This window comes from Paralichthys olivaceus, chromosome 6, assembly GCF_024713975.1.
Source record: "Paralichthys olivaceus isolate ysfri-2021 chromosome 6, ASM2471397v2, whole genome shotgun sequence".
NCBI classification, from domain to species: domain Eukaryota; kingdom Metazoa; phylum Chordata; class Actinopteri; order Pleuronectiformes; family Paralichthyidae; genus Paralichthys; species Paralichthys olivaceus.
Window position 1 is genome coordinate 8,466,143 of NC_091098.1, and position 17,006 is coordinate 8,483,148.

At 41.3% G+C, this 17,006-nt stretch overlaps 1 protein-coding gene and 1 non-coding gene across 3 annotated transcripts; both read left to right on the forward strand.

The window, feature by feature from the left end:
- Positions 1 to 1,866: 1,866 nt before the first annotated feature.
- Positions 1,867 to 16,747, forward strand: tmem240a (transmembrane protein 240a). 2 transcript variants are annotated; one of them, XM_069527253.1, is made up of 4 exons: positions 1,867 to 2,684; positions 3,015 to 3,201; positions 7,615 to 7,823; positions 15,396 to 16,747. In XM_069527253.1, the coding sequence occupies exons 2-4, from the start codon at positions 3,110 to 3,112 to the stop codon at positions 15,548 to 15,550; spliced, it is 456 nt and encodes a 151-aa protein (XP_069383354.1). In that variant the 5' UTR covers positions 1,867 to 2,684; positions 3,015 to 3,109; the 3' UTR covers positions 15,551 to 16,747. The 2 variants fall into 2 exon arrangements, with proteins under 2 accessions (XP_069383354.1, XP_019944369.1); XM_020088810.2 differs by having other exon boundaries at positions 3,095 to 3,201.
- On the forward strand, positions 9,605 to 9,676 carry trnaq-uug (transfer RNA glutamine (anticodon UUG)). The gene has a single exon. It is a non-coding gene; the product is annotated as a tRNA-Gln (tRNA).
- Positions 16,748 to 17,006: the final 259 nt, after the last annotated feature.

A 17,006-nucleotide genomic window follows, 5' to 3' on the forward strand; every position in this document is an offset into this window, starting at 1 on the left:
TTACTGCAAGTACCCACATAAAAGAATACTTTAAAGGGTTAGTTCACCTTATTTAAACTTCTCATTTACTGATATCTATCCATGAAGGTAGTTACAGAACATGTTACATCAGATATCTGAAAAAACCTCCTGACATCTACATACAGTTGAGATTAAGTAAACTTCATTTCTCAAATTAAATCAAGATATTTGAAAAACGCAAAGTGTCTCTCCAACAACAAAATCCCTGAGTTACTGTCAATAATTGACAAACCTCAGGAGGTTTTCTCTGGGACTATTTCTTAAATTAGTTCCATGGAAACTGTTGTGGTTTATTCCAGAGTATATAGGACAGTTTTTCAAAAGAAAACCACTTGATTTTTTTTAAACCGTCTAATATTTCAGTCAATCATACTGGATGGCAGCACCAATCTAAGAAACAAATATCTGGGAATCTCTACAAATAAACCTGCATGTTTAGATACAATCCAATAATTAAACCTGCCCTTTTAATGTGAACCTAATTATTATCACAAGCATTGCTACAAAAGTGGCCTTATCAGCGAAGATGCCCTTTTCTGTTTGATTGCTTGTGCAACTACTTGGAGCACTGGCCACTTTCATAAGTGAGAAAGACTGTAAACCCACTATCAACCCTGTGTTTGTAGCTGTATGTTACTGCTCTGGTTTAAGGTCCCTAATTTATGGTGAAACATTTATATTAGGTTCATTCTTCCCCCCATTCGATTTGTAATGAGACTCTATTGCACTGGTGCAAAGCTTGGCTGTGTTTTCTTCACTGGGGTTGGTTAGAACGGCTATAGGGGGGCATTGGGTAACAACAGCAGATGTTTTTGAAGTCTGCAACCCAGCCCCACACATTAATAAAGAATAGAATCAGATTCAGAAAATGTGTTCCACATTAGAAGGCTAGTTTATGGGCGCTGTCCATGGTGCTGAGACATATGTAAATCACTGTTCACGGCAGTGATATTGTGAATTAACACGAAGCACTTCTCTGTCAAATTGTTAATTTGTGAAAAGAGTGAGGCTGATTAGTTTGCTTACTACAGGAAGTACCTGATGCTTGTGGGAACTGTCGGCCTGAATTGTATCTTGACATTTCTTCTCAGGTTCATAGTTTATGGGACAGGTCAGCAACATTTTACCATTTATTTATTGTTAAAATGCAGGACAAAAATCCCATGGCAAAAAATATAATCCTATCAATCAAAATCTCCAAAAAAGTGTGCCTTCCTCAGTGAGCTTTGTTGTCTAATTATCACGATTTGCAGGTTTGGGGGGGAATTACCGCCTGACAACACCAGTGTGGAGTGTTTAAAGCTTATTTTATACACAACTCATGTGGGTTATATTCCAAAAGAAGATAAAATGTGTATCTCAGAGTCACTTTGGACATTAAACATGCAGGATAGTGGGGGCAGAAGGAGCATGATATTGTCTGTAAGAGAATTTGAAAGAAAGATAGATATTTGTGTTTCTGCATGTTATGCAGAAGTAAATCTGTTTACATGGTCATGTCATGGGGACTTTTCTTCCTTATGGTGTGTGTACAGATATCTTTGTGAGGGAGTGCTTTTTTGCCAATGGGTGTCTATAGTAGAATACAAGTACAAGGTTGTGTGTAACTGGAGGATAAAAGGGGTTAAGCCTAATGAGGTTGGATCATCATGAAGAGTACCATTCATGAAGCCTGCTCCTGTGTATCTACAGGTATCCACTATAAATAATGAGCCTATAGGCCAGTCCCCCCCCCCCCCCCCCTCTCTCTCTCTCACACACACACACACACACACACACACACACACACACACACACACACACACACGAGCACACACTTTCTCCCTCCCTCCTTCTCTCTGACACACACGCACGCGCAGAAACACGCACGTGCACCAGGGGTGGGAGTGGATGCTCTTGTAGCTGCTGGGAGCCAGGATGGGATAATCATGCGTGTCTGGCTTCGGGCATTGGTGCAGCTGGATCCGGAGTGGACTCGGTGCGTTGGGTGGGTCTAGTTCTGGAGCGATCCGGACCTCATGTCGATGTTAACGAGCGCGATGACCGAGAGAGGAGTTTGTGCCGCTGTTTGAGACGTCCGGGCCGAGAGAAATCCACCGTGTTCGCCCATGGAGGAGGAGAGACATCGCCGGTACGACTAAAAGCGCAGCCCCGGTGTGGAATAACTTGGAGCAGGACGGAGAGGATACCGAGGGGAGCCTTGTAGAGGATATATAGAAGGAGCAAATCTCTCTTTTCTTCATGGGTTTCTAACCGGGATAGAGATCACAAGGCGCCTGGAAGAACGGATCACTTTTGCATCGGTAATTAGAGGACTGCCTCCTCGGAGCGAGCGGCAGCCGCAGCCGACACAGCGCGGGGTGGGTGGGGGGAACCCTTGGATGGAGAGGGCGCATTGAGGGGCTGAGAGAGCGGCTCGATTGCGGAGGGACGGAGGGGGACCGGGCGGCTCGAAGGGACCCGGGGAGCCAGGAGCGGTGCAGCGGCTCCATGAGCGGCTCCTGCCGGGACAGAGCGCCCAGAGGAGCCCTGCAGCCGGAGCGTCTCCGCCGCCGCGGGTAGAAAAAGACCCGGGCCACAGGACGGCGGCCAGTTTGGAAGTTTTGATGCATATGATCACAACCACCATGATTTTTATGATTCTTGGTGCTTCAGTTGTAATGGTAAGACACGTTCATCACCTCCCTCAGCCACAGTGTGTTTTTTCTAATTCACATCACTGAGGCTAATATTTAATCCGATTGATACAAATGTGCCGTTAATGCATCACATTCTGGCGACACACCACCTTCCAGTAGGCCTATCAATGACATGTGTAAGTAGGTTAGCCCACCTATAATTACCTGCTGTCATCAATAAATAATCTAATTCCGTTTTGAGGCAAGAGTCCCCCCTCTTAGAATCGGGAGGATCTAACCCAGGATGTGTTTTTTCTGTCCCTTTCTTTATGATTTTCCCTCCCTGTTGTTGTGTATCTTGATAATCCTGAGAAGAAGATTGATTCGCTGTCTGTAGGAATATAGCCTTGCCTATTGCTTGACATGTCCCAGCTGACTGGCATGGTTCTTTGCAGGCGATAGCCTGTTTAATGGACATGAACGCACTACTGGACCGCTTTCACAACTACATCCTACCGCATCTACGAGGGGAGGACCGCGTCTGTCACTGCAACTGTGGAAGGTAAATGCCATCATCCTCGAGCAATATTTGGATAAACATGGTGGTGTGTGTATGTGTGTGTGAGTGTGTGTGTGTGTTTCCTCGCTTTACCCGTCAATTCTTAATTGCTGAAGAGGCCTGGGCGATTTGTGGCGGTGAAGCCCCGCAGAGGCTGAGCCTTTACAGCGACTCGTGTTTTTATCATCGGCTCCAACACACGGTCCGATGGCTCGTTTGATCGCCCTGTGTGTTTCTATATACAAATATATATATATATCGTAGCTGTGTATCGGCTGCGAGGGTTTCGGCTTCTGCAGCATCCAGCCTGCGAAGGTGTGTGTCGGAGCCATAAATAGGTAATGAACTATGAGCGATACGAGGCCGTTCAACAACAATCTGAGCATCAAGTGTGCGATTCACACAGGTTTACAGTGTGTCGATGGGAATTTAAAGCAATGTTGATCATATGAGAGCCGGAGTGAGGTGGTTTGTGTGGCTGGAGAAGAGCTGCGGGGCTGAGGTACAGTCATCAGCCTACCTGCTGTTTGCTGTCACGGTGAGAGCAGGTTTGAAGAGGAGGGGTCCAAAACAGCAGCAAGACCCTCATCAATACCTTCATTCTGATTTGATCTGCATTATTATAAATTTTCCCATCAACAGTTTGTAGAATACAGCAGGCTGCAGGGTGTGTGGGTGAGCACTGATGCAAGAGGGCCTAGTTTCTCCACAGTGCCTGAGGGTATGGCGACAATGTTGGGAGAAGATTTAAAGTAAGAGCCCTTTTAGCCAATAGATTCACCCTCTATATTGTCCTCAGATGTTGGATCCTGATTGGCCTGTGTCCTACAGGCAACCTAGCTACAGCCACCAGAACAGATCAGTGGTTCAGGGAAGGGAAATGTCACTGTAGCCCTGTTAGTGCAAAAGCTGGAGAGATGCACATGAAACCAAAACAGCAGCCTGTGGTGTGCATACTGCAGTGTGGGGGTAGATGAAGCCTGCTAGGACTTCATTAGCAGCATTAACAAGCCAGTTCCACTGTGCGTCTTTTTAGCCTAAAAACCCAGAAATCCTTCATCATCAGGTGCAATGAGATTATCAGAGAGAGAGAGGTTAAAGTTTGAAAAGGTTAAAGTTTGAAAAGGCCTATTGTACACATTTATGTACCTGATGTAATGTACTTATCAAGACCAAAATAAAAGCATGTTTGGAGCAGGGGGGTTATGATGAGAGCAGGCATCAATGACAGTCTTATTTTTTAATATTTTGATGGTCATTGTCACGCTGCTGCTAAAAGAGCCATGATTGGGAATACGATCAGAATTTTGAAAGCGCAAACAAGTATAGTACTATCGACTCATTAAGTAGTGATTACTTTATTGATAATGACAAAATGATCATTGTCTCCTATATAAGCATTTGTTTGATCAAATAAAACATCCCACTGAAGACTATGCACAGTCAAACCTCTGCTCAGCTTCCTAGTCTTCAGGTTACTGTTTAACCACAGAGTCTTTCACTGACCTTAAAACACAAGTGTTAGTTCTAGGTTTTCATGTAAGCAGTGGAAACGCAGGATAGTTGGATGAATAGTGCGAAGCTTGCCTTTACATGTGTAGCCTTTCCATCCCTGAGACGTGGAGGTGTCATGACGCCCACAGCGCTCACCTTATCAGCCTTGAGGACACAGCCAGTGTCGTTTTATTTGGCAGCCTCGACGCTCTGATTCGGATGCAGTTGTGGCTTCTCTGACAGGCTAAAGCCTGACCTGCAATATCTGCCTCTGTGGCAGAGAAGAGATCAAGAAATTGACACAGTGTGTTGGTGTTTATTTGAGGCAGCATTAGAGTTATCAGAAGATGATCTAAATGCTCTTATTGAGACATTTCATCCTAATACTGCAGAATGCATCTCATTTTTTTATAATGGAGTAGAAGACACACATTCAAAGATTTGTAGGGCACAGGTGAACAGGACTTAAGTGAGTTTAAAGATAGACAGTCAGGCAGCATTAAATAATCCTTTATTTTATTTACTGATTTAGGTGCAAGAGCCTACCTCAGGGAAAAAGAAAGAAATCCAGAGGAAGATTTTGTCTTATCTTGTCACCTTTGCTTTATAGTGAAAAATGTTTTGGCGTTAATGGACCTCAGTGACGGCATAGCTCAGGTCAGTCAGGTTTAATAGAGGGGTTTGATCCCCCATGTGGCTATACTTCTTCAGTAAGATGCTTAAGGTGTTAAACTGCAAGATCATTTTTTTCCCTCCACATTAATACAAAGTGCTGTCTACATTTTCCAGAAATCATCTGTCATTCGAACAATGTACTTGGATTTGCTGTTTATGAAGTGTCATTTTTGTAGGGGGAGATTGACTCTTTGTTTACAGCTGGTCATGATTCTAACTTAAACCTCACTACAAAACGGAAGGATTTACACATACTCCCAGATAGCACAGGTAAAGATAAGCAACGCAGACAATTTAAATAGGTTTGAAATGTGTGTGACAAACTTGGGATGCGGAGTTTGTGAGATGTGAAGGCTGGGAATGTCTAATGAAAGACGCTATCATGTTGCATTACAGAAATTAAATTTCGAGCATACATTTGTTCTAATCTGTCTCCTGAAAGTATTTCAATTTTCAGAAGTGCAATACTAGATTGCTGGAGTACTCTTTCATTATAAAAAGTTTTGGTAATGGCCTTCGAAAACCTGCATCAGTCCAAACCTGTCAAAGTAATAACCCAAAGTGTGTGAGTGTGTTCCGTCACAGACAGCTGCCTGTGTTGTTAGTTGTTGTTAAAAGCTTTCATACCCTTTGAGAAGAGCATGTTGTACCAGTGAAGTGAGACTTTTATATCAACAGCATGTATTTGTTTTTACATGGGAGCATAGTCAGTAATGGACAACATGAACAAAGTGAATGTAAGTTGAGCAGTGGCAACAGTGAATACTCAAAGTTGCATGTTATCAAGCATGTTGTACATTAGCTGTAACAGCAGACCAGCGTATTTTCTGATACACTGAAAACACCAGGGGTCTATAAATTGAATTAAATCCAATCATCAGTATAACATTTCCATATTTTTCACCATGGTACGTTCTTCTCACACACCCTGTGGATTTGTGGAAAACAATTAAAACTGGCTTCATATTAATTCCTTTCACATTTCTCCTATTTTGAGCAAATTCAAATTGATTATCTAATCCTATTTATGATTTAAAGGAGACTTATTATGCTCAGGTTCAGGTTTATGATTTTAATTTGGGTTATTACATGCTCTAATGTTCAGGCAGATAAAGGCAAACCTTTCCTCTAACTGTCCATTGCTGCAGCTCCTCTTTTAAGCCTCTGTCTGAAACACTTGGTAGCTCCTGTCTCTTTAAGCCCCCCCTCCCGATGAAGCCCTGTTTGCTCTAATTGGCCAGCTGGTCCACTCTGTCGTGATTGGTCAACTGCTTCTGGCACGTGTAAGAAAATTCGGCCTTAATTCTATAACATCATGAAGAAGATGAAGGCCACTCTGACAAAATACCTGTTACTTTATAACCTGTATACTTTCTGAGTTAGTGCATTTAAGATGATATATTTGAGATAAGTTGTTATTGAGAAAGTACCTGTTTGGATATGGGAATCACTTCTTTGCTGAAAGGCCCCTCAACAGGATCTACCGAAGAAGGAAGCAAGCTATCACTCAATCTCTTTTCAGGCCATGAGCTTTTCCACAAGTAGACTATAAACTTCTCTGCCTAAAGTGCAGCCTGGAGACACCCATGGGTCCTCGAGAAGGCTTCAGGGCGTTACCGGCAAAGTGTGGATTAGTGCAATCTGATCAAAATTTCAATATTTTCAGGTACCATCTGAGGTAGAGGCAGTATGTGAAACACTATAGAGTATTTAGTCCAATGATGTCCATGGTACTCAGTGTTAAAGAACATTTGGAAAAGTCCCTTTTCAAAGTAAGGATGTAAAGACAAGTGGTAAATTAAAGCAAACACCTGAATAAATGAAATGAGAAACGTAAAAAATGAAGACGCTTTTAAATTGGATTAGTGAGTAAGATTAAGTGAGTAAGAAAATGATCATAAATTACAGCCTTCACAGTCACCAGATCTCAATGAAACCAAACAATTTGAAGGGATTCTTGAGCAATGTGCCACACAGAGCTCTCCACCAGCATCGTGAAAACACCAAACGTGGGAAAACATTCTGTAACAATGCTCTTCATCTCACCAGGAAGATCAGAGAATAATGTGCACTGAGGTTGTTGGTTTTTCCTTTGATTTAATACAGTTAGAGATGACTATGAAATGTTAATTTGTAGCTTTAATTCAGATAATTATATGTTGCTTTAAGGACATAAAATGGATTTAGATCTTTGTTATCAGTTTATCTAACTCATCCATCACCTCTCCCTATCTGTCCTCCCTCCAGACATCATGTCCACTATGTAATCCCATATGATGGGGACCATTCCTTGGTGGACTCATCAGAGAACTACTTTGTGAGTGACAGTGTGACCAAGCAGGAGATGGACTTGATGCTGGGGCTGCTGCTGGGCTTCTGCATTAGCTGGCTGCTGCTGTGGTTGGACGGAGTCCTACACTGTGCCGTCAGGGCCTGGAGGGCGAGCCGCTACTACGGTAAGCTGGACATCACTGCAGATACACAAACACTAAAATATCACACATCTTTCTCTGTTGATTTCAGTTTGAACAATCTTAATTTGGATGAGAGCCGTAAAGAAAGAAATTAGCGGAAATACATCTTATGAGCAAAATGCTTGCATGCAGAAAGCCATTGATCAGTTAAACTTATTAGCAGTATGAGGATTCTGACTATTGAAACAGCTAAACTGATTGTTATTGGATCCTTTTTTTTTGGAAAAGCCTAAACATTTCAAAACCTCCTTCACTCTTGCACTGGCAGCTGTTTCTGGGATGAGCTAAAATATTGTGTTGCAACAGAAAATGAGGTATTCTCATTGTTCACCTGTCTGAAATGGTTATCAATCCTTACATTTTTCATGCTTGATCTGACACAGTTCTCTGCTGGCTTCTGTGCTAAATACCAAGTCAAAGCTTTAACAGTGTCACTGGGGACACTGCAAAAGACACTGCAGAGCAATGCTGTGAAGTGAAATAAAATATAAATAGGAACTGAAACAATGGAGATTTTTTACCTTCAAATTTAATTGGGAAGAGTAAAAAAAATATCCATGCAGGGTTAAGTCTGCTAACAGGACATTTGTAATCATAACATTTATTATTGGATGCCTGTCTCAGCTATCAATATTAGGAATTTTGAAATTTACTAATTCATGAGTGTGTGTTAAGATTTAACTTTTATATTTCACTGCTGAAAAAAATTTGGAGTTAGTAATAAAGTAATTAAAGTAGGAGAATGCAGAAGATAAGAGATAGTTTTGAGGAAGGACTGTTAAAAAACGAACAGTCTTTGAAAGCCTGCAAGCCTCGAGCCAGGACTTCCCCTAATGGGCCAGGAGTTAACAGGTCTCCCATGGTGATGAGGAGATGGATCATTCGAAGGGCCTCTGAAAGAGGAGCTCAAACAGCAGTCAGGCTTACATGGGGTTGACAAATCACACAAATAGGCTGAATTAAAACTTCAAAATCTGTTCTAAAATTGGCAGGCAGTCTGTGGAGGGGAGGATTTAAGTGATTTGGCCACTTCTCTCAGTGAGACAGTGATTAGCCTCTGCGCAGAGTTTTGAATTAACTGTAGTATGTTGATATTTCTCTTGACCACAAGTATGTCACAGCAATCAAGCCTGGAGGAGACACAAGCATGAATGACCTTCTCCAGGGTACCAAGGAAAAGAAAAAAATATCATCTTCATGATTTGCCCTCGTTCAACGAAACAGGATTAGGGTGAAATGGGGTAGTCTGGGAAATTATTTTGCAATTTGGATTTCTGCGATTTATCCGATATCTGTTTTACACCTTAGATCAACATATTATACTTTCCTGTAATCCTAAAAGGGTTTTCTAACCATACTGGAAGAAAGAATGGAGATATCATACTCAGAGGAGACATTGTGCCAAAAAACATTTGAGAATCTGAGACTGGTCACTTTATAATCTGGGACACTTGTATTAGGCTTAATGCATGTCAAGGTCAATATTAGCAATTTTTAAAAACCATCGTAAAAAAAATTACAAAGAAAATGTATGTTATTCATAAAAAGTTCCTTAACTCATATTAACATCATAGTTTTTTTTTTTATAAAGAACCCAAGCCTAAATAAAGAAACTATGATATTCATTGAAAACTTTCAATTAAAGATTTTTAAAAATCAATCAACAGCAAGAATATAAAAATATCAGTTAGTCATTCGGGGTTACTCAGCACACAGACAGTCCTTACAGCTGAGAGACCACTAATGATTGATTAACATGTTGTGGTTCCATGGTGTAATGGTTAGCACTCTGGACTTTGAATCCAGTAATCCGAGTTCAAGTCTCGGTGGAACCTGATTTTCTCATTTTTCTATTGCACAGATTCTCTATTGTACATATTTTACATTTGTTTTATCATATGAATCTTAAAAGCATATTTCCCCCATTTAGAAAATTAAATGACTGTCCCAGATTGTCCAAAGCATGCTGTCCCATCTTATCGATCATGTTTGATAAAGTAGGACAACTAAAACACATTTTAAACAAGTCAATGCATATTTTGTTGCTTGAATACATCACAAAAAATGTGATAACAACTAGGAACATTGTCTTATTTATCACAAATTTATATCTTTAACATTAATCTTTAATGATGGTGGTAGGGGCATTTTTGAACTTTAGACAGAGCTGTGCTTATTGTCTTGTTGCAAGCGCTAGCTCCATAGTTTTCACTGAGATGAGAGTGACATCCATATTTTCTTGTAATTTTTAAGTAAAAGAATTAAGCATATTTTCAAAAATGTCAACCCATATCCTACAGAAATCATGTACTTATTTCAAAAACCAGTTTGATCATTGGGCACTAGATCTGTGCAGTGTAAAACATGCACTGAAGACGAGGAACCAGGACGATGTGCTGATCCAATTTTACACGGACAGCTAACTTAGATTTTGAGCCCTTGTTTAAGTCAGAGAGGGTCTTATATAGTGTGTTAGACATAACCTTTTCACAGGAGACATTTTGGACTTGTCATGGTATGAAGAGCTCAGGTGTTACAGATAACACTCACCATGAATCTGTTCTAGGAGTTCTATAAGTGTTGCAGTAAGTCCGGACAGTGACAGGGAACATCGGGATCCTGAAACTGAGACAGCCATAATTAATTGTATTATTTACGCCTTTAGTTTTTATACTATGTCAAAATATTTTTGGGGGGGAAAAAAGCTTGCACATCATCACTTCTGCTGAATGGACCCCCTCTTAGGTTGACAGTGGTGGGAGCCATGTTACTTCAACATTAATCACAGTGTTTGTAGAAAACCAGAGCCACTGATACATCAAGTGTCTTAGTGTGTAGATGTACATAAATTTAAATGTATATTACCAAAGTGCAAATCCTGTAACTGAAAATTATTATGGGAAACACTGGCCAAGCTGTCATTGGTACAAAACAAACCGCTTTTGTGTGATAGTATCAGTTCCTGAGACTGGTTTCAAACCAGGCCTGAAACACAGAAAAAGAGAGAGAAATGACTGCACTGCCACCATCTGCTGTGCTGTGGAGAAAGCTACATTCCCACATACCATGTGTTTAAATCCAACTCAGTTTCCAACTCCGAGTGTGATAGTTGCTCCTTAATTTCCTGTCTATTGTCAGCAACCTCTCTCTCCTCTCTCTGAAATGTCTTTATCATTTCTCGTACCATCTCCTCCTGACAGATGAAGGATGCATGTTACTTTTGTACATAGAAAAGGGGTCACAGCAGCCTTAATAAGGCAGAACAAAGGGTGTAATGTTCACACGTGTGTGTTGGCTTGTGTGGCTGTTGCGGACAATAGAAAAGCAAAGACACAAAATGTTAGATTAAAAAGTGACATCTACCTACCAATTCCACAAACGCCTGTCTGTCTGTATAAGGAACGCATATCTTGCGAACCATTCATTCAGACTGACACTGACAGATGCAGGTGTCAGTGGTGCTGATCTCTGTCATAGCAACAACATTCTTAGCATCACTATCGCTAGGTAAAAGCACATTCTTTTTTTTGCAGTAAAGAGCTGATAAGATTGTGTTGAACAAACCTCTGTAATGCAAAGTATATGGAAAAATAGCAAGTTAAGCAAATCAATCAAAATTGTATACAAACCAAACACGTACAACAGTATTAAAGCAAAATCGGTTTCATTTTATGAATAACATTAACTACAAAATGTTCACTGCAGACAAACCAGGTAGGGTGAACACAACGTTTTCTTACTTTACTCTGCACCACAGACTGTGGATAAAACAGGCAGGTTTAGAAAGACCACTGCACAAGTTAGAGCTAATCAGATAATAGATGCATGTGCTGAAGAGACATCAACTACAGACAAGTGAAGTGTTTTAGTTTCACACAGTCTTGGATGTGTCACAGGCCTCTTGACCCTGCCAGGATTAAACTCTAGAAGTTTGTGTGTTTCTGCTGACAGAAATGAGCTAAATTCAGAGATACTGAATAGAAATAAATGATTTAATAAGTGGATTTGGAGGCTGAATATTGTGTGCTCAGTGTCAGGCCTGTATTGCGGTGCTGGCCTGGATCCTCAGTTTTTAAAGACGATGCAAAAGTAGGTGATATGTGACCTGGATAGTTGGAGCGCCATGGAAAAGCTCCTCAGGCAAGGAGGGGAAAATCTCAAGCAGCAATCAGAATGATGGTTATTATTTCTACACTATCTGAAGGTTCACAAACATGGGTTTTTCGGTATAGGAAATATATTAGTGTTTTGGCATTTTTCAGGGTGTTTTTTTAGATGCTGCTGCAATAAACAAGGTGCCGCAACTGTGGCTTTGATAGCTGCAGGCATCTGCTTTGCACAGAGGTGTGGAAGGTTTTTGCAGCAGCGGGTGAGACAATGCTGTTTTCTCCAGTGCTTTAGTATAACAGTGTAAAATGCATCATCATAAAAAAAACCTCAGGGAGGAGGTAACATCCATATTCATTAGCAGCTGCTATAGAGCAGGGATATAGGCTTATTCTTTTGTGCTGTGAGGGAATATCCCCTGTCTGTGTGTTTGTGTGTGTGTGTGTGTGTGTGTGTCGGATCTGACAATGCTAGGTCAGACTCGTTTAGCCTACCCGAGATGAGGAGTGAAGGTGAGGCTGACAGAGCAAGAGGTAGGGTGTGTGTGTGTGTGTTGGGGGTGCAGGGTGGAGATGCTGTCATATCCCCACCCCCCACTTACACACATTCTCTTCACCAGAGCTATAAATAGATTGAGAGAGAGCAGCTGGAATGGCAAGTGAGAAACACACACACACACAGACATACACACACACATTGAGATGTACGTTTATGGTTTTTTTCCCCCTCCTAATTTCATCTCTAGCGCCCCCTCTCTCCCTTATTAAATCTACCCTGGTCATTTCCTTAACAGTGCTTCCTGTTGTGACTCCCACATCTCCTTTTAGCAAAGACACAGGGGAAACAGAAAAGGAATAAAGTATGCCAAAAAATGGAGAAAATGATGACTTGGCGTTCAGCATTAAACCCCGCTTCTCCTTTGCCTCTCCTCTAAACATTTGCCACGTCGCCTCCCATTTTCTGCCGCTCATTATCATTTCTCCCGACTCCATCTCCATCCTTTTATTCAAATGAGAGAAACCTGTCTTCGTTGCCCCCTTTCCTTTGGATACCCTTCAGAGCAGTCCTTGTGGACAGCATACTCACTCACAGCTATAAATAACTCTCTCTCTCCTCCCCTCCACCCAACATCTCACCTCCTCTTCCACTACCACCACCGCCACCACCACACCTCCACGCAGGGGCCATTTGCCACTGGGTTTTGCTGTCTGGGGTTCTCCCCTCCTTCGCTCCTTCTATCTCTCTCTCTCTCTCTGCTGTCTCTGTGGACCTCGCTCCGCCTCACCAGCTCCAGTTTATAACCCAACAAGCACGAATGTCTGCTCTGCCGTTCCCCCTCTTCACACTATATGCCACAAATTCATGAAATACCACTTTGTTTCCAGACAGCTACTGATTTCAGAGCAGGCCGGCTTTTGTATTGTGTAGTCTTTATGTATACTTCATTAAAAACTCTAAAAAATGAATGTTCAGCCTTAATCTCACCTGCTTTTGACTGTACAGAAATAATGTATAGTCACATGTGCAGCAGCTAAACATGAATGTAAAAAAGAATCAAGGGCAACGCCGCAGTGCACTTGAAGAGATTGGTGCCGTTTACCATTGTCATCCAATATTTCAACGTCCTGAGCTTTTATGTCGTCTCTGTCACTCTGTCCTCACTGAAAAAAGTTCACCCCTACTTCCCAGGATTAAAAGTAGTCTCAGCTATGATAGAGCTGGTGGCTTAAAGACATATTAAATATCAGCTTTATTCAATCTGGGGTCTGTATGGAGCTCACTACTTTTATGCAGTAAACCATGGTGTGTAAAACGATTAAAGCATCTGATTCAGGGTCATTTTTTGGTTTAACTGACCGATCTGTGAAAATATTTAATGTTGACATTATGTAAAGTCGTACTTACACCATGGATTTGTCTCTTTCAAAATGTTGGAAAAGTAAATCCTTTTTTCTTCTTCAGTTATTAAGGAGCTCATATCACAGAACTGGAAAAATAATAATAATAATCATAACATTTCAAAAATGTAAAAAACATCACAATATTACTTTAAGATTATGTGAGATAATGATTCTTTTGCTTTTTTCACATTGAAAAGATTAAATTAAAGAAATATTGAGTGTTGCATGGACATGACTTACACATTCATTATTTTTGTTCAGAACCCCTGTTAAAGGTATATTGTGTAGAATTTTGTGATATCTAATGTGGAAATTGCATGTTGCAGCTGAGCACCCCTCACCTCACCCTCCCCTTCCAAACATGGAAAAGAACCTGTGGTAACTTCAGTTCAGTTGTCAGTATTTAAAAATAAATGGCCTTTTCTGGGGTAAAGAAAACTACAATTCATAAAAATTGAAATGACACGAACTAATGAAAATATAGTTCCTTTTCACCTTGATCTTACACACTGGTCCTTTAAAGTAGAAACTTGTTATTTAGGCCACCATGGAACTGTCCATCTCTCCACTGAAAAAGAGCATATCATATAAAAAGCATCATATCATATGACAACCCAATATCTGCGTAGCCCTAAATTATTCATTCTTATTCCAAAATAAACTGAGCCAAATAGGGGTTTTGGGGCTTGGAAAAGTACAGTTCAGAGCACTGAGATTATTTGTTGCTGTCTCTTTGTCACTTTAACTGGATTTCGATGTATAAAACCAGACTAAGAAGGATTTAACTCTATTGTGTTTCCTGATCTCATGAGTGTGTTTTATAGCTGCTCGACTCTTGTGTCTGTGAAAGCCAGCGTTCAGTTGACTTTACACATCTGCACAAGTGAGACAAGATTGTTAAACAGTAAACCATACATACTGTGGTGGCACACTGTGAGTAGAAGTAGAGAAACAGAAAAGGAAATAATCAATATTGTGATGTGTTGTGATTTTGACGGAATATCGACCCACAATTCTTTTGCAACAGACATTTGAAGTCTGAAATTCTGCTTTCAGCTAGTTTAGTCTGAAATACTGTCAAAACATATGGGATACATGTGCTCCAGGTTCTTAAGAAGAATAGCAGAGAAAAATCAAAGGGCAGAGGAGACGTTTCATGCAGGCATAGAAGCTGCCAGGGTGCGAGGAGAACAGCTAAAGTTGGAGCGCAGCAAATCTAAGTACAAGCAGGGTATGTTTGAGTGCAAGCTCAACAAAATCTGATTGTGAAATCAAGTTCTTCATTTAAATGTGTATTACTGGAAAGTGAAAGTGAAAAGTGTAACAAAATATTATTGTGATATCTTAAATATTATTTATTTTTCAGTTGAATTTATGGCAGGTTTGTGCAGATTCTTCCATTTTTGCCTGGAGTTACCTTGTGATTCTTTAACCTATTTTGAAGAATCTTATTGTATTTATTTTAAACAGACAGCAAATTCTTGCAACGTCTTGTAAATTCTTGTCATTCTTGACAGCTATTTTGCCTCTCATCTCCTTCCTCCAGATACCCCGTCCTGGTCATGGCTGCCTCAGTTCTGCAACCTCCGAGACCTCCGTCGCCGGGCCCAGCTCCGGCAACTGGAGGACTCCAGTGGCAACATGGTCCACATCAAGCAGAAGCTCTACCACAACGGCCACCCCAGTCCCCGCCACCTCTGAATCTGAAAAACTGAACAACAAAACCAACAACAAAAAGAAATTAAACTAGATCCTTCTCCCCAACACACCTTCTCCCTTTTCCCTCCGACACACCTCACCCCCCTTCCTCAAACAGCCTATTGGCCAGCTATTGCCTCAGAGACACCTGGAAAACTGCCCTCCCACTGTTCATAACATGGCCCCCTTAAACCCCCATGACAGGACTTTCTTATGACTAAACCTGGCCCCTGTCAGCACTAAAAAAAAAAACCAAAATGGAGCAAGATGACGATTTATTTGTTGCCACTGAAATCTTGTCTTATGTCCATGTCCACGTCCACCGTTGTGGGAGGAGGAAGAAAGAAAGAAAACATTTTTAAGGGTGTTTTTTCTGTATAGAGACATTTTCTGTGTTCATTGTTAAACTTGGCATGCTCTTTTAGAACAGGGTAAGATGTGGGCAGTGTATGGAACGGGGTGGCGAGACTGGTGTCATGATATTTTTTTTCTGATGGGCGGGAGGGGGACTTTGTTGGCGTGGGGAGGGGAGAATGCGACTGATGGGTGGGTGGGTTTTTGTGATAGTTAGATTGCTGCTTCTGTAAATAGTTATAAATAATGGAAAATGGGATTTGACAGTCTTAAGAAGGGGGTGGGGGGTGGGCGTTTGTGTGAGTCGGTCATCAGTAGAAGACCTTTGTGTGGGTAAAGATTGTAGGAATGGGACAGAAAGACAGAGTCTGTTTGGGAACTTGGATGTGAAACCATGTGATTTCTGCTAAAAACACAGATTAATTAGCTTTGTTACTTAGTGAATTAACTGAATGTATTAATTTTTTCTGTAAATATGTGAGGGGGAGGGGAGTGTGTACAGTTGTGGTCAGGGTTCTCTTTGCTGTATTACCATGCTATGGAAGACACGAGGGAGAAATAAATGCCAGCCAAGATCAGTCAGTTCAACACACGCACACACACACACACACATACACACACACACACACACACACTTACATACAGCCCTCTCCATCTTCCCCCACACTGAGCTCAGCAGCACAGTTCAATTTTCTTTATCCAATTCCCTCTCACTTATCAGGAGCAACCAGCCTATCAGCAGAGGGAACCCTCACCCGGCCCCCCCTCGCCCTCTCTGTCCAGACATTGCTGTTGTGAGGATGAAATGTCTGTTTTATTAAAAGTGCCATTGAAGCACAACAGTGACCTCTGATGTTTGATTGTGTCATTCCAGTCACATGAGCGAAGACGAGAACACATTCTCATAGCGAAGGGTTATTTCAGAGCACAGACGGATTATACAGCGAGGTCCTGTCGACAACTCCTGTTCTGTTTGTTATACGTTCAAATAGAAATTTCATAACGACACTTCTGAAATGACTAACAGTGCCTATACATTCTACATTCTAATGCTGCTGAGCGAAGCCCTCTACTGTTGTCATCCAGTGGTGACACGTTCCATAGG